A 26,715-nucleotide genomic window follows, 5' to 3' on the forward strand; every position below is an offset into this window, starting at 1 on the left:
AATGCTTATTGCTGATTGGCTATCACTTAGTAGCTTGATTGAACCATCTATAGGAACCTTTAACTCAACTAGCAATCGTTTCAGCCATATTCCTTCACAAATCCCTTGAGCCATGGCTCTAAACTCAGCCTCAACACTACTTCTTACCACAACTGACTGCTTTTTACTCCTCCAAGTTGTTAAATTACCCTAGACATAAGTACACAACCCTGAGGTAGATCTTCTATCAGTTATAGATCCGGCCCAATCTGCATCTGAGTATACTTCAACTCTTGCTGCATTTTTCTTAAAAAACAGCCCCTTACCAGGTGTCATTTTTAGGTATCTCAGAATCCTTTGAACCGCTGTCATGTGTTCCTCAATAGGATTATTCATGTACTGACTTACAGCACTCACCGAGAAGGCAATATCAGGTCTTGTATGAGAAAGATAGATCAACTTCCCTACAAGTCTTTGATATCTCCCCTTTTCAATAGGAGAACTGTCTTGAATTGACCCAAGTTTAGTAGTAGAGTCCATTGGTGTGTCAGCTGGTTTGCAGTCAATCATGGCAGTGTCTTTCAGTAGGTCTAACGCATACTTTCTTTGTGAGACAAAAATTCCTTTCTTTGACCTAGCTATCTCCATCCCAAGGAAGTACTTTAAGTTTCCTAGATCTTTGATCTCGAACTCTTTTGTAAGAACCTTTTTAATTCTGGGTATTTCCTCTTCATAGTCCCCTGTGAGTACAATATCATCCACATAGACTATTAATACTAACATCTTACCAACAGAAGAATGTTTTATGAACATTGTGTGATATGCATGACCTTGAGTGTACCCATGTTGTTTTAGCACCTTAGAAAATTTCTCAAACCATGCTCTTGGAGATTGTTTGAGATCATACAACGATCTCTTCAACCTGCATACCTTTCCTCTATTAGCATCATTTTCAGTCCCAGGAGGAACCTCCATATACACCTCTTCTTCTAGATTGCCTTTCAAAAATACATTCTTGACATCTAGTTGGTAGAGAGGCCAGTCAAGATTTGCTACTAGAGATAGTAGAACCCGGATAGAATTCAACTTTGTCACAGGTGCAAAAGTTTCCAGATAGTCAATGCCATATGATTGAGTGAACCCTTTAGCAACCAATCTTGCTTTAAACCACTCAATGCTGCCATCAGCTTTGGTTTTCACAGTGAAGACCCATTTGCAACCAACTGGCTTCTTTCCACTCGGCAAATCACATAGTTCCCAGGTTTGGTTCTTTTCTAGGGCTTTCAATTCTTCTTCTACAGCCTTTTTCCATTATGCTACTGACAATGCTTCTTGCACGCTATTGGGAATGTGTATGTCTGAGATTTTTGCAATAAAAGACCTATACCCTTGAGACAGCCCATCATAACTGACATACTTGCTAACAGGATATAACGGCCTACTCCTGCAGTCTCTGACCCCTTTTCGAATTGCAATAGGCAAATCATCATCAGTTTGTGCACTCTCAGAATCTGTACTGTTAGAAGAATTTTTATCTTCTGCAATAGGCAAATCATCATCAGTTTGTGCACTCTCAGAATCTGTACTGTTAGAAGAATTTTTATCTTCGGCCTGTGTATGAGTTTCATGAGACTTGGGCTCAGGTTCAGATGTTTGAAGTGGTATAGGTTGTGTCTGAACGTCTGTTTCCTTCTGTCTTCCCCCGTCTCCTTTGATAAATAATTATGTTTTGATCATCAGCAGTTACTGTAGGTTTCTTAGGCTCACTAACAAAAGGGGATAAGTTGTTATCATTATCAGTCTGATTAGATTGAACAACACTAGGATGATCTAACAAGTCTGATTTTGGCTGACTAGGTTGAGGAGGTTGTTTTAGACTGACACTAGGGCTGTCAAGAAATTCAATATCATAAGGAGTCAAAAACACATCATCCAAACTCTCAATTGTTGAAGATGAAGTCAAAGTAGGCCTTTCAGATCCCAAAAACTGATATTCACCTAAATTCTCCCCCTTAAAAGCAGTTTTATGAAAATGTGGAGTTGTCTCAAAGAAAGTGACATACAAGCTGTGATAAAACTTGTTATTTTCAGGGCAATAGCACTTATAACTTTTGTGATGTGAAGAATAACCGAGAAACACACCACGAACGGACCTCTTATCCAATTTACCTCTTGTGTGTTTGTGAAGATGGATAAAAACAGTACACCCAAAAAATTTTTGTGGTAAATTAGATATGAGGCGACAGTGAGGATAAACTTCAAGAAGTTTTTGAGTTGGAGTGGAAAAATTTAGAACTTTGGAAGGGAGCTTATTTATCAGATAGGCTGCTGTAAGATCAGCATCACCCTAAAATCGTTTTAGCATGCTTGTAGAAAATAACAAAGATCGGCCAACTTCAAGGATATGTCTATTCTTTCGCTCAGCAGTTCCATTTTGTTGTCGGTATCAACACATAAGCTTTGGTGAATGATACCCTCACTCAAAAAGTAATTGCTAAGAGTAGAATTAAAGAACTCCTTGCCATTGTCAGTTCTTAAAATCTGAATTTTAGAATTAAATTGGGTTTGAATCATGATATTAAAGCTTTTGAAAATTTGAGAGACCTCATATTTGTGTTTCATGAGAAATATCCATGTGAGTCGAGTATGATCATCAATAAATGAAACAAACCACCGAGCATTAGTGATATTAGGAGTTTGTGATGGTCCCCAAACATCACTATGCACCATAGAGAATGGCTTGGTTGACTTATAAAACTGATTTGGAAAACTGGTACGAGAATGTTTAGAGAATTGACAAATATCACATTGGAAATCACCAGGACTTTTATTACTGAACAATGATGGAAACAACTTAATAAGATACATAAAGTTTGGATGACCTAGTCTATAGTGCCATAACATAACATCCTGACTTGGACTAGACACTCTAACAGACTCATTTTTGCAAACACTGTTGACATAAGAACTACTACTCACTGCTGTTGATGCTTTACTTATTGGAGAGGGTTGAACTTCTAGAAAATAGAGTCCTGCATAGCCTTTAGCACTGCCAATCATCTTCCTCGAGTGCAAATCCTGAAAAACACAAGCATTTGATCGAAAATCAGCCGCACAATTCAAATCCTTAGTGAGTTTACTTACTGATAAGAGATTGCAGGTTAGCTTAGGCACATACAAGACTGAATTCAAATCCTTAGTGAGTTTACTTACTGATAAGAGATTGCAGGTTAGCTTAGGCACATACAAGACTGAATTCAAAGTTAAATCGGCAGAAATAATTACGGAACCAATCCCCATTACTTTAGACAAGGATCCATCCGCTATTCGTACATGAGGACTATTGCTATAAGCTGAAAACTGATTGAAAAGTTTTCTATTACCAGTCATGTGATCCGATGCTCCGGAATCCACAATCCATGAATGAGATGTGCCTTGATTTGTAGCTAGTGCAGTAAGAAAATTACCTTTTTGTGCAACCGTCCCTGAACCTATTATCATTTGGCTGGGCTGTCCCTGAGCAATGAGTTTCTTCAGTACTTCCAATTGTTCCTTGCTGAATGGTTCAGCCACAGAAGAGGATGATAGATTGGCTTTGCTATCTCGTTCCTTGGCTGGTTTCCAATCCGTCGGTTTCCCATAAATTTTCCAGCACTTGTCCTTGATATGGCCAGGTTTTCGACAGTGATCACATCATGACCGGCCTCCTTTTCGTGCCTCCGAAGTACTGCGTGCTGCCAAGACTGAAGCCTCACCTCCAGCTTCCTTTGGTTCTTTAGATTCAGCCCCTAGCATCAAGGTTCTGCGACTCTCTTCACGTCTGATTTCAGAAAATGCCTCTCGAAGATTAGGCAGTGGTTTTGTCCCAAAAATCCTACTCCTCGCAGCATCAATATTTGAATTTAATCCCAAACAAAACTTGTACACCCTTTTTGTCTCAATAATCTTCTTATATTGTTGTGAATCATCAGCAGTGCTCCACTTGTATTTCTCAAATGCATCAAATTGTTGCCAGTATCGTTGAAGCTTATTGTAATAATCTGTCGCTGAGAGATCACCCTGCCTCAAATTATGCAACGCACCTTCGATTGTTACAAGTTCAGGAGTATTATCTTTGTGGGAGTAAGTTTCCTTTGTTGTCTCCCATACCTCTGCTGTTGTTTCAAGTAGAAGAAAATTTTCTCCAATGTTAGGCATCATGGAGTTTATCAGCCAAGACATTACCTGGCTATTCTCCTTCTTCCAAGTTCGATATTCATCTGCCGTCTCCTCCGGTTTGGTGACTTCATTGGTAAGATAACCCTCCTCTCTACTGTAGATATACAAGAGCACCGATTGGGACCACTGAAGATAGTTTCGGCTGTTGAGCTTGTATGAAGTAATAGACATGTGAGGAAAGTTCGGAGGATCCCTCCATTGCCGCCAAGGACTGCTGTTTCAAGGCTAGATACCTCATCTGAGGTTGCATCAGAACTGATAGGTTTGGAAGGAGTTGTCATGATGGATGGGAGAAGATACTATCGGAAAAAAGCAATAAGAGATGTATGGTTACTGCCGGAAAAGCAATACGAATTAGGGTTGAAGGTTCCAGAAACAAAGCTCTGATATCATGTGAATTTTAGGATTTTATTCACTTATTCTGTACAAAACAGTCCTAATATATATACACACGTTAGGCAGTATCAATCTGCTTAATCTAAGGAATATGTTTCCTTCTTAAAAAAGGAAATTAATACCAAATCATCTAAAAATAGGAAACCTAAATATACACCATACTTACAATATTAGGATCCCTAGAAAATAGTCACAATATCAATATCTCCAACATACCTCATTATCTCTCATCATCAAGCACAAACATACCTGTCTGGCTTCCTACATCCACCCACATCTTTCAAAGATAACTACTTGATTCAAAAGTTACAAGAAAATAAAGAACTTGCACTTCCTCTATCTTCTGGTCATTCCTACAAACAAAATTACCATTGGAGAAGCTTTCTAGCTCTGTGATGTCATCCACTGTTCCTTCTATGCTTCCACTGTGGAGAAAAAGCATAGGTGGTGAACATAAAGAAGAACTCACATGCTTCAATTGTAACGACATCGGATGTTACGTTTATCACTGTTCAATGTACATAGAGAACAGATTGTTCTAAATGCTGAACCCACTCCAAAAACATATACTCCTATCTTCCTACATGCTTGGCCATGTGCCCTAGCAGTACCACCTTCCCTTATGCAATCAAATAAGATATACTTTTGGGTCCTCTGCGTGTGGTTTGTGCTCTTTATTCAATTTCCTCTGTTGACCTCATTTTTCTTGAGAATTTCTCGCTTCTAAGTATGGAGCAATGAGTTAGATGATTTTGACTTAATGAGAAAGATGGAAAGGGAGAAGGTCAAGCTCCCAGTTGTGATCGTGTTTGTTTGCTTTAGCTTCATCATTGTCTCATGGAGCATAAGAGACCATTGCTATCTTAAAAGGTAATGTTTTCTTGAGATTTGTAGTTGTTCAAGTAGAATGAAGCATTGATTCATGAATCTAACTAGAAAATACTTGTCACCATTAGGTTATTTGTGGTAACAGTATTAAGGTTGGGTTATCTTAACACATTGGCATTGTTGATCAGTGGCTTATAGAATGTAAAGGGAAATTTAGTCTCTCGGTGCGCTTATGCTATAGACAGTATGAAAAGTTATGGTGTTTTTATTGTCGAGGAACCAGGAACTGCATGCCAACAGATTAGTCTTTTGGAAATAAATCATGAGTGGGCATTGTCAGATTTGGAAGCATGACTTCTAGTAAGCAATTTTGATATGATCCGATATATGGGAGAAATGTCTTGTCTGGAGTTCTGCTTAATGGAGATGTATATCTGGACAAATTTACAAGATAATTTTACCGTAATTAGCTTAATATTATACATTAATACACTCGATTCAGAAGCATATGTGATCCATACTTTGCAAAGCTTTATCAAGTCCTCTCCACCGTCATTTGGCTTTGATGAATTTCTTCTTGCTATCACCATCTCCTTGTGGTTGATCCTCTTAATTTTGATGGATGTGGTTGGTGTGGGCTGAAGAAAAATCCAAACCTTGTAACAAGATCAATCAAATACTAGTATGCCCCACCAAAGACGTTTTGGTCATCCAACATGATCAATGGACTCAAACAGAATCGAAAGAGTCCAATAAATTGGTTAAGGATATGAAGTTACAAAATCCTTAGTCAAAATAGGTTGAAGCGAACTCAAAATCGGAACTTACACGTGGCTCGAACTGGGTGTTGCTATAGTGCACCCGTGTGATTGTTAACCACACTCAAGTCTGCAGCTGTGCAACCCTGTGTAGCTCATCCTCACGGGGCATAGTGGGACAACTACTTAGGTCTGATAGCGATCCTTTTTAGGCTTCGGGTCACAATATCCCTGCATTAAATGCAAAGATATCATATTAAATGTGTTGTAGATATGACATATCGTACTCTCGAAGATTGCACCATGCGAACCCTGTGTAGCCATAATAGCGGCCCTATGGAGTTCATAAAGCTGATCTAACCATAACTGTATTTAATGAGATTTGACTGAAGTAGACATGCATGATGAACAACAATGCTCCGCGCCACTATAGTTCTGAAAAGTGATGGTACAACATCAAATGGTTGACTAACAGCTGTACAATATACAACTGACAAAAGTGATTGTACAACATCAAATGGTTGACTAACAGCTGTACAATATACAACTGACTGCTCGTGGGCGAACCCCGTGTGAGGCATGTTCTTTAGTCTATAAATAGGCCCCCTTGACCTACTGTAAAGGGTTGGTCATGGGGATGAGCCCATGGCCCCTCTTTGGCTGCCAGCGATAAGCGACGAGTTAGCCCCGCGTTGCCACGCCAATCTATTATGATTCGAGTGCCCTAAGCACTTGATCCTTGGTCTCGTGTTGGCTCCACTTAGCCTTGCTCCAAAAGCTCGGCTCTTTTAGCTCGTCAATGAGGTGAGCACTCTGCAACATGTTGATTTCCACATTAAAGGAGTCCTTCAACTCCAAACTTAGCAACAAAGAACAACTTCAAATAACAATGATGTCCTCATGGTAAACAGAGCAAGGAATCTAGTCTCTTTTGGGACACTTCTCCAGAAAAAGTACATATTTTTTAGTCAAGAAGAACAATGTAAACTTGTTGAGTTGAAGTAAGTTAATTAGTTAATGTTGTAAGGATCTATTTGTAAGAGTACATTAATATAAAAGGGTACCTCTCTATGAGAGAAAGCAACCCTAATTTGAAGCCCTAAAATCTACATGGTATCAGAGCTATGTGGCGGCTCCTCTACTCTCTCCTCTTGAAGCTATCAGACGAAACCTCCAGAGCTCAGACCTCTTGAAGCTATCGGACGAAACCTCTTCTTCCCAGTCATCTTATTCTCCGACAGCGACGATCTGAGGCAGTGGACGAAACCTCCAGCAGTGGCGATCTGAGGCGAAGGATCATCGGAGGCGAAGAGATCGAAGGGGCTGAGCAGCGAAGAAGAATCATCGTCGTCGAGAGATCTTGCAAGAAGGAACGACCATGAAATCGTTGAGGGCGAAGAAGACAGAGATCGAGAGAAGAAGCAACGTCGCCTAGGGATCTGTGACGTCGACGGCCTTGCCTAGGGATCCCCTGACAACGAAGAGATCCTCGGAAGCTGAGCAAGAAGAAAAGACAAGTTACTCAGGATCTGGATAACACTACCTGCTTTGGTAATTTTGTTGGTTATGCTCATGCGAACAAATGTACACGGGTTCAGGCACTTGCATCCACTAAAACTCATGTTGATTGGATCATAGACTCAGGTGCATCTAGGCATGTCACAGGAGCATCTAGTGAGTTTGCATTATATTATCCGAGTAAGCATATGCATCCTGAGACAGTTCAGACTGCTGATGGGACATTCCAACCCATCAGGGGTACTGACTTCGTCCATTGCACTTCATCTGTTACCTTGTCATCTGTATTGCATGTTCTTTCGTTTCCAGTCAACTTACTCTCTGTTAGTTCTCTCATTGATCAATTAAATTGTACTGTGTTATTTGATCGAGATATGTGTGTCTTCCAGGAGAAGGAAACAGAGAGGAGGATTGGGACTGGCATCAGGCGTGATGGTCTTTGGTACTTGGACAGGGAGACTGCAATGATTGCTGCTGCTGTTAGTGGAGGGCCAGAGGCAGAAGCAATGCTTCAACATTGCCGATTAGGGCATTTATCTTTTGATAGTTTGAATATGTTAGAACCTGAGATAATGAAGAAAGTGGATAGAAAAGAGTTATTTTGTGATGCTTGTGAACTTGAAAAACATACTCATTCTACTTATAAAATGATTGGTCTTCGAAGTTTTGAACCATTTGCACTTGTTCATTCTGATGTTTGGGGATCATGTCCTACTAACTCTATTAGTAGTTTTAGATGGTTTGTTACTTTCATTGATTGTTATTCACGTATGGTCTGGATATACATGATGAAACAAAAATCTGAGGTTTATAAATGTTTTTAAGATTTCTCGGCTTATGTGAAGACACAGTTTGGAATGCATGTGAAGATTCTTTGAACAGATAATGGGACCGAGTATGTCAACTAGGAGTTGCGGCTTTCATCTCTAGTCAGGGAATTCTTCATCAAACCACATGTCCAGACACCCCTGCCCAGAATGAGGTGGCTGAGCGTAAGAACAGTCATCTACTGGAAGTGGCACACTCATTGATGTTGACAATGAATGTGCCTAAGTTTTTATGGAGTGAGGCTGTTATGACAGCAGCTTATTTGATCAACAGGATGTCATCAAGAGTATTAGGGATGAAGACACCATGTGAGATGCTCTTGGGCTCGAATGTTTTTGTTGTTCCACCAAGAGTGTTTGGATGTACATGTTATGTGAGAGATCACAGATTGATGGTAAGTAAACTGGATCCACAAGCAGTTAAATGTATCTTTGTTGGCTACTCATCAAGTCAAAAAGGATACAAGTGATGGTGTCCCACTGAAAGAAGGTTGTTTGTCAGTATGGATGTGACTTTTTGGGAGTTTGAACCCTTTTATGGGGAGAAGACGGAGTTGAGTTCATTGTTTGGAGATGGCTCTATTGATGCTAGTAGAGAGGGGGAGAATGAGAATGAGAATGACATCGTGGTTGGGATGATTCCATGTCCTCTTGAGTCACCGAGTAGTGATGGTACGTCGCCGAGTAGTGGTGGCGACTCAAGAGTTGGCAGTCAATGTTAGGGGGAGCTGAGAGTATACACGAGGAGACAAACAGCAGCATGAGCTGTCTCCTGTGTCTGTGCCAGTACCCACAAATGTTGATATCCCAAGTCCCTCCTCTCCAGTGCCTTCCTCATCCTCTCCACCTGAGTCGATAGGTAACGATTCATTCCTTGATACTTCTAATACTCCCGTCTTTCCCCGTAGAACCTCTAGAGTCAATGTTGGAAAACCTCCAGCTAAGTTTGATAGTTGGGATACTGATATTGTGAATTACATTTCATATGCATCCATCCCACCTGCATATAAATCGTTCATTGCATCATTGCATTCAGTGCCTGTACCTAACAACTGGCAGGTAGCTAAACAAGATCCTAGGTGGTTGAGTGCCATGCACGAGGAACTTCAGGCCTTGAAGAAGAATGATACATGGGAGCTGGTAGCTTTGCTAGCTGGGAAGCGTGCGGTTGGATGTAAGTGGGTGTATACGGTTAAGCAAACTCCAGAGGGTAAGATCGATAGATACAAGGCCAGATTGGTTGCTAAAGGCTACAGCCAAACATATGACATTGACTATGACGAGACATTTGCTCCAGTAGAAAAAATGAGCATTGTTAGAGTGTTAGTGTCATGTGCTGCCAACTTCAATTGGCCACTACATCAGCTAGATGTCAAGAATGCCTTTTTGCATGGAAATCTTCAAGAGAAGGTGTATATGAAGATTCCACCAGGCTTCGCTACTTCTCAAGTAGCTGGGAAGGTGTGCAAGTTGAAGAAGTCTTTATATGAGTTAAAACAGTCTCCGAGGGCATGGTTTGACAGATTCAGGTTGGCAGTCTGTGGTATGGGGTACAAGCAGTGCAATGAGGATCATATTATGTTTTACAGGCACTCCAAAACTCGTATCACTATCCTGGCGGTCTATGTTGATGATATTATAATCACTGGAGATGATACTGAGGAAATCCCACTGTTGAAGAAGAAATTAGGAAATGAATTTGAAGTTAAAGATCTGGGACAGTTAAAGTACTTCCTCGGAATTGAAATTGTAAGGTCGCGAAAGGGTATAGTGCTTTCTCAGCGGAAGTATGCTCTGGATCTTTTCTCAGAGACAGGGATGTTGGGGTGCAGAGTTGCATCTATCCCTATCGAGCAGAATCATAAGATGTGTGCCGAGGGTGGTGACCCGGTGAGTAAAGAGCAATATCAAAGATTAGTTGGACGGCTTATATATCTATGCCATACGAGACCTGATATTACTCATGCAGTGAGTGTGGTGAGTAGATATATGCATGATCCCAGAGAGCAGCATATGGAGGCAGTTCGCAGAATTCTTAGGTATATTAAAGGAAGCCCAAGAAAGGGGTTATGGTTCAGGAGTTCTGGACATCTGAGAATTGAAGGCTATTGTGATGCTGATTGGGCGGGTTGTATGGATGATCGTAGGTCCACTACAGGCTATTATGTATTTGTTGGAGGCAATCTCGTATCTTGGCGTAGTAAGAAGCAAGATGTGGTGGCTAGGTCTACGGCTGAGGCCGAGTACAGAGCTATGGCAGTTAGTCTATGCGAGTTGATGTGGGTCAAAAACATATTATTTGAGCTGCGCTTGTTTAGAAGAGACTCCTTACAACTTTGGTGTGACAAGTGACAACAAATCGGCGATTAATATTGCAAACAATCTTGTTCAGCATGATCGGACCAAACATGTGGAGATTGATCGGTTCTTTATCAAGGAGCAATTGAATAGAGGAGTTCTGACTTTGAGCTATGTGAAATCAGAAAAGAAGAAGAGCAGTTAGCTGATTGTTTAACAAAAAGATTAGGTTCTAGAGAGTATGATATCTTTTGTAACAAGATGGGGATGATTGATATCTATCGCCCATCTTGAGGGGGAGTGTTGAGTTGAAGTAAGTTAATTAGTTAATGTTGTAAGGATCTATTTGTAAGAGTACATTAATATAAAAGGGTACCTCTCTATGAGAGAAAGCAACCCTAATTTGAAGCCCCAAAATCTACAAAACTTTGTATCTTGTAACTTCTTTTGACAAGAAAACAGTTCAAAGACGCAAACTTCTTTCATTTTATCAGTGGCCAGTAGCCATCCCTCTCCATATATAGCAAATAGCTTTACCTATAAATTTTCCATCTTCGCTTTCAAACTTTGGAATCATGAGCTGTCAAATACATGAATGTCACAACTAGAAAACTTGGAACTCTTTGAGGAGTTCCACTAGAATGACACTCCAGGAGGGAAGGTTCTTCCTTCAAAACTTGCAAGTGTCTCTATCATCCAAAGCTCTTGAAATCTGTAAAATTCAATGCTACAAAGGAAACCATATTGACATCAATAAAATGAGCTGTCAAATCATCTTTGTTGGTATTCCATCCCTTGTATGACATTGAAACAACAAGCTCACATCGCTATGCATAATCCCTCATGTTAATCATAACCATTATTATTTTTAGGATGGATTATTCTGTTATTTATTTGTTAACTTGGGTACATTATTATTACAGCTCGGCGATCTTTTCAGAAAATGTTCAGCTAAGAAATGAACTGAAACAATGTGACCACATCAAGGATAAATATGGAGATGTAAGATTTTTTTTTAACCCACTTTTTGAATGAAGTGGTATAGATGGTGCATATGCCTTGTACAAAATACTGAGCATTATTTCTTTCAGGCCTTGTCCAAATTGGAAGTGCTATCATCAGACTACCATCATGCTTGTGATGAAGTTCAGAAATTGCAGGAGCGATTGAACTTCATTACCCAAGAACGGGACAGATTATCTTTTCAACTCAAAAAGACAGATGAAGGATCAGTTGCATCAATTGATTATCAGGTGTAATACGTCTTATTTTTTTTAGAGATTATAAAAGCATTTATAAGAATGCATAGAAGTTAAACATTCTTGCGATAAATTAAACAAGCTCTCTAAATTTTCTACTTCCACTTTCTTTCTTATACTCGTATCATCATGCTATGCAGAAGCTTGAGAGTCAACTTCTCACAATGACGATAGAAAGAGATGTCTAAAACAGAAGAATTGAAACAAATTATAGTTGATGCACAAAATCATAAACTCATGATAAACTACTTGGATGTTCAGAAATGCTTAAATGCTGGTTCATCTTTCAGTTTTAATTATTTGTTTAATTGTCAGAAGAATAGGCAAAAGGGTTGTGATTTGTACTATAGCATATTTTTAAAGGCTCTTTCAGTTGAGCTTAGTACTAGTTTTATGGAACAAACCTAAAAGGTTCTCAAGATTGATTAAGACTCGGAAATCATATATGCCAACTTGTGACTTGTGTTTGCCTGCTCACTTCCTCATTCCCTCGGTTTACTTGACTACTGGCCAAGAAGATTGGTCTTTCGTTGAAACCTGCCAGTCTTAACAATCCATTTTGAATCCTTTGATTTAACATCTATTGCTGCAGAAACGGCATTTGAGTATATTACCAAGTAGCAATATCACAAATAACATGTGTTGAATTTGCATTCTGGTTAGTGGCCAAATAGAATGCTGCACCGATTATTTTCTTAATCTTGATCCAATTTCTCTAGAGAATTATGCGCATACCATCATATTTTATGGAACTTCAACTTGCTCTTTGCTTTTGTGGATTTAGTTATCATGATAATGTCTTCAAGCCTTCATCTCTTTGGATAATGTTTTCTGCAAGAAAGAGAACAAGGTTTTGAGAATTGTTGTAAATAGGGATAATTGTGGGTTATTTATAATTTGTTTTTTGTTCCATTACTTTGATTACCAGTATATTATGTTTTGTCTTCATTCGGGGTGGTGATGGAGCTCGATGATGCAATCTGAATCCAATCTGAATCTTTGGTTTTGTATCCTTATGATCACATTTAGTAGCTTACTGAGCATGACATGGATTACAAAACTGGATCCAATTCTTTATTGGATCTAGATATGAGTCCTTAAGGATCCAAAACCTAATAAGCTAGCAAATCGAGTAAACTTTTTGTGAAAGCCTTCATTGTTGTGGCTGTTAGTGTAGCTGTTCGCTTCTGATTTGCCTATCTCACATAAGTAACTGGTGTTGGAAAATCAGAATCCATCATAAAACCCTCGGTCCTTAGAGCAACTGCCTAATCTCCTGGACATTGTCATCCCTCCCAACCACACCTGTCAATTATCAGGGAAGGGGGCATCAAATTATGCAAAATGGGAACTGATACTATGTCCATTTACTAGCGAGAGCCATGACCTGGCCTTCTCTCATCTATGTAAAGGCTTCATTTCAGAGAACACGGTGAATAGTTCAAATTATCAGTTTGCATCTCAGATGTTTATTTTATTTCTCAAGAAAGTTTATATTAGGCAGCCTATGAGTACGTAAGATTGCATTATGGAAAGCAAATTCCATGTTGCTCTTTACTTATCATTCTCACTCAATTAGATCAGTTTTGCATTTCCAGTTTGAATGTTCATGCTCAATATTATTTTCCTAGTAGAAATTTGTTGCAAATGAGTAATTGAGAAATATTAATATGTATTTATCTACATTACAGGAAATTATCATCTCTAATAAAGAGAAGACAAAACTCAGATTGCAGCTTCGCTCAACCCAGGCCAAGTTGACTGCGTTACGCTGTCGATACAAAGAGATTGTGGAGGAGAAGAGGCTTATGAACAAGAAATTTGAGGAAGCATCCTCTAATTACAAGGAAAAACTTCGTTGGTATGGCAATCAGTTGCTTCATTCACAGAAGCAGCTCATAAATAGATGTTGATATTTTGGTTTTTAAGTGTAATCTTTTATAATTTGTGTTAAGGTGTAATTGTTCAGGTGACATACTATGTGAATAACTATACCAAAGCAAAATGAGAGAAATGTGTTAAACATGTATCAAATAATTGTATATGCCCACAGGTACTTGTACGTTGTGTGTGATGAGAGGTGAAAAACTACATCCCAAGTTCAATGTTAGCTCCCATGTCCACCTGTACTATAATTTTAGCACAAAGAAAAAAGAAAATATTATCATTCTAGATCGTGTGATGTGTTTGTGTTCTTGCTGTCAAGTATTACTAATATACTATTTGTGTTTGGTTTTAGGTGATGTTTGAGGCCTTTTATTCTTGACAGGAGGAGAGTTCTTGCTGCTTTAATGTTGTTATATACGATTTTATAGAATTCCATAAGCAGGGAAATAGCAAGCTTTTTGTTTTGTGTGCTTCAAATGCTGTTGCTATACTTTTGTTTGGACAGTATTATTGTTGGCAGAATACAAAACCTTCGTCTGATAGCACACTGCATTTGTGGATGAGCACCATTTCAAGTTACAGGTGCAGGTAGAGAAAGACTTTTCCATGGTGTGATCTTGTGCTTATTTTCATGTGTGTTAGGGTGTTTATCAAACTATACAAAAGTGGGCCAGGACTAGTCCTGACCCAGTTTTATGCTAAACCAGTATTTTTTGGACCAGCTCGTTTATGATTCAAAGAAAACTGATTTAGTGCCAATTTTTGGGCTAAAAAAATTGGGCCGGCTCTATTATGGGAATTTCCCAAATAAGAAGCAACTTAAAATTGGGTTAGCTTTAGTCGTGACCCAATTTTACACCCTAGTCTAGGAAGGATTCATGTTTGTAGCTTATCTATACTATGTATAAAGGAAAACACCTTTTTGGTCATTGCAAGCCACACTTATAGAATTCTGAAAATTCTCTTACATCTGAAAAAAACTAATTCTAAATGTCCTCGTACTTAAAATATCAATGAAAATGCTCTTGCACTTAACAAAATCAAAGGAATGACACTTAGGGGGGAAAACACAGAAATGGCCTTAAACTTTGAGAAATCTAGAGAAAGGGGGAAAAGGAGAAGTAAAAATACAGTCAAACTCATATCTATCAATTCCCTTTTGATTACCATACTTTCTCCATGTTTTGCATCACGCGTGCATTGTGTGCATCGAAATACTAGTGGTTTACAAACTGAATATCACGCTAGAAGTAATACAATCTAAATTTTAGGAGAATAATGATAATGCTCTTACATCTTTAAGTTTAAAAGTGGTAATTCTTACTACAATTTTAAGTTTGAATTATAGAATTGAGCATTTTGAAGATTTTAACGGCTATATTTTATTTTCTCTTAGTAAATTATGTGTCGCATGTTATTTGACAGCTAGAACTTTGGAAACTATGGCTACAATTATTGATTTAAGCTGCTTATGATTGACCTTTTTCATGTACAATTATACGATTTCATTAAGTAGGAGATAACTTAAGAGATTGAATTCTCTATATTTGAGTTCCAAGTTACTTTTTTCAATACTTAATACCTAGAGTTTTACATGTTTCTTCAGACCATTGAAGTGAACTTGTGACTAACTGGAGCTAAAGTGGCTGGAAAGTATAATGGTTTCTGTACTAATATGCTCTGTTGTTATGAAATAGGAGTATGCAATGCTAACTCTGATCAGCACCAGCCTCGTGCCTGTGACATGCTTGCTCGTAAGCTCAGACCCTTCAACCGCCAGTCTTAGAACTTGGAAAGGTAGCTAATATGACTCTTAACATGAAAGCCTGTAGTCCTCTATAGTCAACCAGCAGCTTCGCACGTGTCATATACAAATTTGTCGATTTTAGGAGAATTTTTGACCTACTATCAAAATGTTTGCCACTTTTGACCTACTTTCAACCATGTTAGATTCGTGCACTGAAACTAGATTGATTTAAAAAAAAATTGTTCACAAACCTTATGGGATTGCCAAATTCATAGAGTTTAATTACTCAACTAATCTCTACAGGGTTGCCAATCCCGTAGAGATTAATTACTTAATTAAAGTCTACGGGATATGCAATCCCATGGACTTTATTCGAGTAGTTAAACTCTATGGGATTCCATGGGATTAGCAATCCCGTGGAGTTTATTTCTTATACAAAACTCTACATGATTGACAACTCCTACAATTGTACTTAACCACAAACTGCAATAACCACAAATCACAACTTTACAATATTCCAGATCACCCTGCTACATATAAATCGTATTCGCATTGAAACCTAGATCACAATCCACAATATCATCCAAAATATACGTAATCATAAAATCAGTATCTCCCTTGCATCAATCCAACCACAAACCAAAAACACATAATCCAACTATGACACATAATTCAAATCTCACATCATACATAATCAATTATGAAAAAAAAAGTCACATACATTCAAGCATGCCTCCCCTTCTTTCTCCTACTCCCTTAACCCTTGCCTGTCCGTGAGGTCGTCCCTTACATATAGCATGAGCCTCGATGATCTCCCTATTTGGTTGTGTATGTAGTTGTGTACTTGGTGGTTATGCATGTGGATCCTTCTCTTCAGATTGAGCATGGTGAAAAACACCAGCTCCATCATCAAGCGCATGTTGACAAGTGCCGGCTTCATCATCAAGCGTAGTAGAAGACCTCAGCCTACGTCTTCATCACTCATACACCGCGTTCATGTGTTGATGTGTTCTGTCCTCATGCTCTTCCTGATTGTCAACATGATTCCCATGAAAGACAATGAAAATCGTCCTTCTGATCTTGTTGAATACCGATAATGATTTTGGATCATTAATCTCAACAATACTCTTATTTATATGCTCTTCAATCTCATCAAATATTGATACCTACATTTTGGACAAAAGATAGACAACTCATCAAATACATATGATTTTAAAAAGTGAATTTTTTGATTGAGTTTAAAAACTTACATAGTCTCTTTTGATTATTGCCCTAGGCAAGTAACAATACGGTGGTGGGCATAGTGTGAGTTTAGCTGCTGGGTGAGGGTCAAAACTCACATAGTCTCTCTCTATTATTGCATTGGGTATGTAACCATCCAGTAGTGGGCGTAGTGTGAGTTTAGCTGCTAAGTGAGGGTGAGGTAATGTCCATCTGTGTGTGATAGTCCAACTGTGAGTGGGGGCCCAGCCATGTGCGTGCCCACGTGCGCGTGAGTTCAGCGGACAAAGAAAAAAAAATGAGGATGCGGTTTTTTCGTTCGGGTACATGTGAAGCGGCCCACGAACAGCTGCTATTTATACCTAGCTTTGCCTAGGTTTTGGAGGCTGTGCAATTGAGGAAGTTGAGGGGTTCTTTTGGCGGTGCAGAGAGATAGGCAGGAGGCGGCTACGAAAAGAAAAAAAAAGGTCTTGTTTTCTTTTTTGTGGCTGTGCGTGCAAGGACTGCAGAGAAGCAAATTGCAGAGGCGCGTGTGGCTCCTTGCGGGTGAAAAGGCGTGGGCAGAGAGTTTGAGCAGTCCTTTTGCAGTTGTTCTTTGATTTGTGCATCCCTTTTGTAGAGAGAGTTTGTGTGAGGGATCTGAGAGTTTGTGAGGGTTTAGATTGTGAGATTGTAAACCCCAGTTGTATCTCTCCCTCTATTAGTAGATCTCCCCCCTCCTTGCCCCGTGGACGTAGGCAGTTTGCCGAACCACGTAAAATTTATGTAAAAAAAAATGAGGATGCGGTTTTTTCGTTCGGGTACATGTGAAGCGGCCCACGAACAGCTGCTATTTATACCTAGCTTTGCCTAGGTTTTGGAGGCTGTGCAATTGAGGAAGTTGAGGGGTTCTTTTGGCGGTGCAGAGAGATAGGCAGGAGGCGGCTACGAAAAGAAAAAAAAAGGTCTTGTTTTCTTTTTTGTGGCTGTGCGTGCAAGGACTGCAGAGAAGCAAATTGCAGAGGCGCGTGTGGCTCCTTGCGGGTGAAAAGGCGTGGGCAGAGAGTTTGAGCAGTCCTTTTGCAGTTGTTCTTTGATTTGTGCATCCCTTTTGTAGAGAGAGTTTGTGTGAGGGATCTGAGAGTTTGTGAGGGTTTAGATTGTGAGATTGTAAACCCCAGTTGTATCTCTCCCTCTATTAGTAGATCTCCCCCCTCCTTGCCCCGTGGACGTAGACAGTTTGCCGAACCACGTAAAATTTTGTGTTCTTGCCGTGATTTGTAATAGCTTGTAGGATCCCTCGACGCGCAGTCCTAGAGCTGACGAGAGGACCCTCGACGCGCAGTCCTAGAGCTGACGAGAGGACCCTCGACGCGCAGTCCTAGAGCTGACGAGAGGAAGAGCTGATATCTCACTTTGATGAGATATCTGGCTTTTGGTTCTTGTTTCCTTTGAGAAGCAAGAATTTCATTGTGATCTAATCTCTTGTTGTGCACCTTGCGCACCGGAGGTGCTGCCGAAATTTCCGCTGCGCACAACACGGACATGGCGATCGCACTCCCTGGGTCATTAACCTCTAGCCTCTTCACCTGGAACCTCTTGAAGTAAGCTCGAAGGCTCTCTCCGGGCTCTTGCCTCATCTGGAACAACACATGAGGGGGGCAGCTTCTGTTTGGTGTTAGTTAAGAAGTGGTGGATGAACTTCCGGCTGATCTGCTGGAAGCTGCTGATGGACTTTTTTTCAAGGGCGTTTCACCAGAGCTTGGCGCTCCCTGACAGGGTAATGGGGAAGTATCGGCATATAATAGCTTACGAAGCTTGGAGCATGCTCATTACATCATAATAGTTCTGGATGTGCTCGGAGGGGTCTCCTTCGCTCTATACTTCTCCATATGAGGCATCTTGAACTTCTCACATGGGCCATTCATGAGGTCGTTGGAAAGGGGGGTGTTCCCCCAATGGCCTCTACGATCGGTCTATACACCCGATCGTATCCGGATGCCCTCAATAAGGAGGTGACCTCAGCGTTGGTGAATTATGAGTTGAGGAAGAGTGTTGATGAGTCCTCCGAGAAGGCATCGGGAGATGCATTAGTAGTTCATGGCCGTGGTTCAAACCGAAGCAGGAGGTCGCAGTCTAGAGGTGCACATCGTGGGATTCGTAGGAATCAGTGTGCCTTTTGTAAAGAGGATGGACATTGGAAAGCTAAATGCCCAAAGTTAGATCGAGCCGGGAAGAATAAGGGGAAAGCTGTACAAGCTCCAGAGGTGAATGTTGTCAAGACTAGTGGCAACAATTCAGATTCGGATTCTTCAGGCTATTCGTTGTCTGTACTTCCGTCAGTTTGTGTTGCTAACTCTACAGAGTGGATGTTGGATTCGGGTGCTTCATACCACGTTTGCCCTAGGAGGGATTGGTTCTCCAGCTTTCAGAAGTTGGAAAGAGAGGATGTTGTGCTCATGGGTAATGGACATGCATGCTCTATTGGTGGTATTGGTGCGGGAGTTGGATGAAGTGAGGTTCGTTCCGCAGTTGTCGAAGAATATCATTTCACTAGGAGCTTTGGTGGCATCTGGCTATAAAGTGACCTTGATGGATGCACGTTTAAAGGTCACATTGGGGTCCATGATTGTGATGAAGGGCGTCAGAAGGAGCAATTTATATTATTTGCTTGGAAGCACGGCGATTGATAGGGAAATGACGACTTCATCAGATTCGGCTAGACTGTGGCGTTGTTTGATGCTGGGTTATTTGATTGGTAATGCCGTGCATAGGTTGTTGAGGAGTACTATGACCTGCAGTTTGAAGTCCTGTGAACCCATTGGGATGAGCGAGAAGACCGAGGTGGAGTTTGGCACTTCTATCCATCATTCGAGGGGTCTTCTGAGGGGTGTTCATTCAGGCATTCGGGGGCCTTCCAAGGGAGCATCATTGGGAGGTAATAGGTATGTGGTTTTCGCAGTTGGCTAGAAGCCCGCAACAAATTGAGGAAGTGTATTGGCAGAAAGGTGAATGTACTTCAGTCTGATGTTAGAGGGAGGTACAAGAGGGACCTATATCTGCATTTGTGCCGAGCTCACGGTAATAGAAGACACTTCATTGGTGTGGAAACTTTGAGGCAACGAGGCGAGATGGCAGATTTGGGAAGCTGTTCCTTTCTGGAGGAGGATCGGCATTTGATGTCGAGCATTGGCATTGGTGTGCAGGCTACGACATGTTTAGGCTATCTCATGTATAGGTTGTCGACTGCTGCATGTAGAGATTTTGGATCTGGTGGAGCTGCTTCAGTTTCTGGGTTGCGTCGGATGTTAGGCTACCCAGCACTTGGTCACATCGTGGATGTGAGATTTGATCCGATAGCACATTTGGGATTCAGAGGCGTGTTTGATTATCAGGTATTGGCTTCTGACTTTGTTCTGAGCAGGTATGTCACGTTTAACTCTCGGCAGGTGAAGAGTGGTGATCAGATATTGGGACATCGCAGCGGGTGGAGAGTGATGCTACTCCACGTTGGGTGGAGACTCCAGATCATACTGCGTTGGGACATCGCAGCGGGTGGAGAGTGATGCTACTCCACGTTGGGTGGAGACTCCAGATCATACTGCGTTATTTGGGATTCTAGCTGAGGTGACACAGATTGGGGATCATTTGGATATGGATGCAGATGATGAGCTGGATTCGATTGCAGCTGATGGACTTGATTTGGATACAGCCATTGGTTCACCTCAGATGGAGGTATTTGATTTGTCTCAATTTGGGGCTATTAGGAATGCTATCAGTTGCAGATCGTTTGGTGATATTGAAGAAGAGTTGCAGACTTTTCTATTTGATTGAGGGCCTTTGGAGGCCATTTTGGTGAACTACGTTCGGCTTGATTCCTACGTAGGCAGTCAGTTTTCTGATGCAGCCGATTTGGTGAGCGACATCGACATTTGGGGTGAGTGTTTGCACTCCCATTTGGGTCTCAGCAAGTGAGGCATTTGGTGTAGTCGGTGTAGGCTCAGTTTGATTGGTGAGTAGACACTATTTGGTTTGGGTTGAGTGTTCGCACTCCCGTTTGGGTCTCGACCTGTTGTGGATGGAGTCCGTTGTCATGAGTCTGTTGCCGTGGCGTACTGGATACAACAAGTGAGACATTTGTTTTGGTGGTGTCGGCTCAGTTTCGGGAAAACTTCGCCGAGGTGGAGAATTGTGAGTGGGGGCCCAGCCATGTGCGTGCCCACGTGCGCGTGAGTTCAGCGGACAAAGAAAAAAAAAATGAGGATGCGGTTTTTTCGTTCGGGTACATGTGAAGCGGCCCACGAACAGCTGCTATTTATACCTAGCTTTGCCTAGGTTTTGGAGGCTGTGCAATTGAGGAAGTTGAGGGGTTCTTTTGGCGGTGCAGAGAGATAGGCAGGAGGCGGCTACGAAAAGAAAAAAAAAGGTCTTGTTTTCTTTTTTGTGGCTGTGCGTGCAAGGACTGCAGAGAAGCAAATTGCAGAGGCGCGTGTGGCTCCTTGCGGGTGAAAAGGCGTGGGCAGAGAGTTTGAGCAGTCCTTTTGCAGTTGTTCTTTGATTTGTGCATCCCTTTTGTAGAGAGAGTTTGTGTGAGGGATCTGAGAGTTTGTGAGGGTTTAGATTGTGAGATTGTAAACCCCAGTTGTATCTCTCCCTCTATTAGTAGATCTCCCCCCTCCTTGCCCCGTGGACGTAGGCAGTTTGCCGAACCACGTAAAATTTATGTTCTTGTCGTGATTTGTAATAGCTTGTAGGATCCCTCGACGCGCAGTCCTAGAGCTGACGAGAGGACCCTCGACGCGCAGTCCTAGAGCTGACGAGAGGAAGAGCTGATATCTCACTTTGATGAGATATCTGGCTTTCGGTTCTTGTTTCCTTTGAGAAACGAGAAGAGCTCCGGGTTGGACTTGGGAGCTTGTTTGAAGGATTCGCTGAAGGATTCTTATTTGAAGATTAGATCGACAATATGGGTGAAACAAGCACATCGGGATCGTCTCTTACGAAGACGATACATAGTTTGAGCATCAATAACATGAAGATTGATGTTCCGAAGTTCGACGGCAAGATTAATTTCGGATTGTGGAGGTGTCAGGTGATGGACGCCTTGGACGCTCAGAATTTGGAGGAGACTCTTGAGTTACAAGAGAAACCTGCCGAGATGGAAGCTAAGGTTTGGAAGAAGATGAATAGTAGGGCGTGTGGAGTTATTCGGTCATGCTTGACGCCGGATCTTATTTATGACGTGATGAACGAGACGTCGGCGAAGAAGATGTGGGAAACACTCAATGAAAAGTATCTTACTAAGAGCATTGAGAATCGGCTTCACTTGAAGAAGAGGTTTTACCAGTTCAAGATGAAGAGGGGAGTTTCCATTAGGGAGCATGTTAATAACTTCACAAAGCTACTTTCAGACATGGCTAATGTGGATATCATGGTTGAGGATGAAGACAAGGCGATGCTACTTTTGTGTTCGTTGCCAGATGATGATTTTGGTACGTTTGTCCTAACTATGATTAATGGAAGAACTACTGTTAGTTATAAGGAGGTGACCTCAGCGTTGGTGAATTATGAGTTGAGGAAGAGTGTTGATGAGTCCTCCGAGAAGGCATCGGGAGATGCATTAGTAGTTCATGGCCGTGGTTCAAACCGAAGCAGGAGGTCGCAGTCTAGAGGTGCACATCGTGGGATTCGTAGGAATCAGTGTGCCTTTTGTAAAGAGGATGGACATTGGAAAGCTGAATGCCCAAAGTTAGATCGAGCCGAGAAGAATAAGGGAAAAGCTGTACAAGCTTCAGAGGTGAATGTTGTCAAGACTAGTGGCAACAATTCAGATTCGGATTCTTCGGGCTATTCGTTGTCTGTACTTCCGTCAGTTTGTGTTGCTAACTCTACAGAGTGGATGTTGGATTCGGGTGCTTCATACCACGTTTGCCCTAGGGGGGATTGGTTCTCCAGCTTTCAGAAGTTGGAAAGAGAGGATGTTGTGCTCATGGGTAATGGACATGCATGCTCTATTGGTGGTATTGGTACCGTTCGGATTAAGATGAGTGACGGGATGGTGCGGGAGTTGGATGAAGTGAGGTTCGTTCCGCAGTTGTCGAAGAATATCATTTCACTAGGAGCTTTGGTGGCATCTGGCTATAAAGTGACCTTGATGGATGCACGTTTAAAGGTCACATTGGGGTCCATGATTGTGATGAAGGGCGTCAGAAGGAGCAATTTATATTATTTGCTTGGAAGCACGGCGATTGATAGGGAAATGACGACTTCATCAGATTCGGCTAGACTGTGGCGTTGTTTGATGCTGGGTTATTTGATTGGTAATGCCGTGCATAGGTTGTTGAGGAGTACTATGACCTGCAGTAGGATCCCTCGACGTAAAATTTTGTGTTCTTGCCGTGATTTGTAATAGCTTGTAGGATCCCTCGACGCGCAGTCCTAGAGCTGACGAGAGGACCCTCGACGCGCAGTCCTAGAGCTGACGAGAGGAAGAGCTGATATCTCACTTTGATGAGATATCTGGCTTTTGGTTCTTGTTTCCTTTGAGAAGCAAGAATTTCATTGTGATCTAATCTCTTGTTGTGCACCTTGCGCACCAGAGGTGCTGCCGAAATTTCCGCTGCGCACAACACCAACACCAATGCATAGGCTCTCTATATATTATCAAAGGATTTCTTTGATGTTGTATCACATGTTGCCTATCATTCTAGCTGTTTATGTAGGCTTCATGCGCTCTCTTCCAATCTATATGACGTTATCCCCACGGTCGCACTCGTTCCACTAGTGGAACAGGACCAAGCGCATGCTATGATAAATGAAACTGTTGCAAAACACAATCAGACACATGCATCCCCACACTCTCAAAACAAATCAACGGTACACTATCCCTCCACACATTAGGATCCTCTCTGCAAAAATATGGAAGGTAATCAAGAACATTGGGAGTATATGGTAGCCAATTGAACTAAAGAAAATCATAACCACAATTAACGTGAATTTGATATACAACATGATTGTAGTATAAACTTTGAAAGGACTAGGAGAAAAATTGAACCCGCTTATGTTGCATTATGTCCAGCTCATTTTCTATAAAAATTTAAGTGTTTGGTCAGGATTTCATACTTTGACCTCTTCACATTCCACGTGTGTGACATTAAAAAATATCAAAATTATTCAAATGGAGAAAGCTAAATAATAAAAATAGTTATAATATTACAATAATAATATGCATGCATCCCTTCTCAATTTCATACATTTTCCAAAAATCCCTAACATTAATCCAAATCATAGACTAAAACAAGCTATTTGGAATGAAATAGAGGCTAATATGTGAAAAATTAGAAAAAAAACATAAAAGTTTGAAGAAATTACCAAAAAATAGGTCAAAATCCGATGAATGAACTTTAGTGAAATCCATAAAGAAGTAAGATGATGTTATATTTTCCAATTTAGATAGATGTTACAGATTAATGTTGGTGCATTGTGAACTATATGCCTGGATCTATGTAATGTAACATATTAATGTTAGTGCTGAATAAATGGCTGTTACGTTTTGTTATAAGCTACTAATATTTCTTATAAACTGTTAACTCTGAACATTGGTTGAAGGTATTGGTAGCTGATATCAGACTTTACAGAACATGTGTTAAGTTTTATTGGTGGATAACAAGTCTGACTATTGTTTGTTAAGGTGTATAGCGTAACTGTTACATTTCATCATTGCATGTTAACTATTGGCTGTTGGATGTTAAGTTAAGTGGGGTTGATGTTAAATTTAAATTTTAATATAGGAAAAAGTCAGGTGCTGCTGAAATTAGACCTACAGCTAGTTTCGTCGCATATTGTAATTTTATGAAAGTCCTCGAACCGAAAATACGGCAGTGTCATTGGGATGCATACCAAGGGTGTACATTCTAGCATTATGTAAAGTTTGGCCCCCCGGCAGTAGATCGACCCACGCTGGAACTTGTATTGAGTCACTATAAGGGTAATTAAGTGGCGTTTTCTCTGCCTGATGCCGAAAGTAGGAGAGAAAAGGTTGTTAATTTTGATATGGATTGAGTGCATAAACACACAGGTTTCCCAATTGATGGGAAAATAATTTACAATAATAGAGATCCTTTCCCTAGGCTTTGGGTGGAGTATTTTGGTAAATATTTTACTAGAATCCCAAAGAAATCAGCAAAGAATATGCGGCGATATGTGGAAGGGCTACTGAAATCTCTTGTTGAATCAAGAAAGGAGAAGGATATTGAGGATTTTGTGTTACTGCAGATACTTTATCAATGTTCAATGATGTGGTGCCCTAGCAGTGTCCAAGGCATCCCAAGGCTCTTGTTCAAATATGTTGATTCAATTAAAAGAGTGAGGAATGTGGCCTGGGGGAAATACATCTATGATCAGACGAAGAAAGGCATTAAGATTGTCAGGAAAGGTCTGAACAGGTCAAGAGTTAGCTATGTACCTGAATGCATTCCTTTGATCCCTGTAAGTTGGATTAAATGTTTTATATTTTTGTGGTTAACCTGTGCATGTGAACGCTTGCATGTATTCTGTCAACTTAAGTTAAAAAACCATTAAGGTTAACTGGTTCCTGTTAACTATTTTAAGGTTCTGGTTAACTATATTCAAGTTCATGTTAACTATATTGTTGCCAGTGTTAAAGTTTGTATTGTTAGTGTTAACTATATTTCAGTTCAGTTCTGTTAACTATATTCATGTTTAAAAGATTAGTAGTGCATACTAACTGATTAACATGTATTATTTGTTTGCAGCTCTGGTACTATGAAATGACAGGGATTAAAAGATATGCCCTAAGCAATAGATTCAAGCCACCCCTCACTAACTAGGTGAAGATCGGTGAGAAGTCTGGATCTTTTCGAAAGGGCACAATAGTTGTAAAGGCTGGAAAAGCTAGCATCAATGTTATACATAAACCAATAGCTAAAATTGGCCTATGGGTAGAGAAATATCCACTTAGAATGCCATTGATGAGGGAAGATGATCATACGAGGATTTGAAGTGAAGGGATTGAACCATAATTTCCAGTCGTAGGAAAGAAGCGGACACGATTTTCGCCGAGAAAATTTACGATGGGAAAGAAAGTAGCAGAAAGGAAGACGAAGATTGAAGAAGAAAAGAAGGGTGAAAAGTGTTAGACCCTAGAGGGGGAGGGGGTGATTAGGGTCTTATGCTAATCTAATCCGATTATATGCCAATTAAAATTAATTAACAGGTTATCCTAGCAAGTATGAAATACAACAAGTTATATGAGCTAGGATAAGCAAGATGAACAATGTGATATATCCTATATGATGAAATATATATGCAAGGATATATAAACTAACACAAGATGATATATCCTACCAAAGAGATATACAATATGATATATGAAAGGATATGAATAATGAGACAATGACGATATGAGCAATGAGCACAAATATAAATGAAAACCAAAGCACACTCAAACACAAGATATGATCACGGAGTTCGGACCTTCCGTCCTACGTCTCCGCTCCCCACTCCCGGGGAGAAATCCACTATCACAACCGGGTTTTTTACGTTCACCCGAATAACGTTTACACCTCACAGTGTCGGTTTTAGCTAACCGAAAACTTCACAATAACACACTATTGTAATCCCACTCTACACCCACTAAGTGTTGAACTAGACGTGTCTCCCTCAAGTGCTCGGATACAACCTCTCCCTAGGTTCGTCAACCGACGCCACTCCTCTTGGGACGATCCCCGACTCTCACCACACACTCCTCACTCGGTGTACAAGTGTATTACAAAGTGAAT

General features: G+C 40.7%; 1 protein-coding gene across 2 annotated transcripts in view; it reads left to right on the forward strand.

Annotated features, from left to right (window-relative positions):
• Positions 1–14,250, forward strand: part of LOC109843971 (kinesin-like protein KIN-7I) — a 60,059-nt gene extending 45,809 nt beyond the window's left edge. Inside the window, exons 28-30 of one of the 2 annotated variants that reach the window (XM_020412970.1) lie at positions 11,746–11,824; positions 11,914–12,075; positions 13,773–14,250. In XM_020412970.1, the coding sequence (XP_020268559.1) occupies positions 11,746–11,824; positions 11,914–12,075; positions 13,773–13,994 (463 nt within the window). In that variant the 3' untranslated portion in view covers positions 13,995–14,250. Of the gene's footprint in view, positions 1–8,086; positions 8,372–11,745; positions 11,825–11,913; positions 12,076–13,772 lie in introns of those variants that run through there. The other variant, XM_020412972.1, reaches the window with a different exon arrangement.

Source organism: Asparagus officinalis, chromosome 5 (assembly GCF_001876935.1).
Source record: "Asparagus officinalis chromosome 5, Aspof.V1, whole genome shotgun sequence".
NCBI lineage: Eukaryota > Viridiplantae > Streptophyta > Magnoliopsida > Asparagales > Asparagaceae > Asparagus > Asparagus officinalis.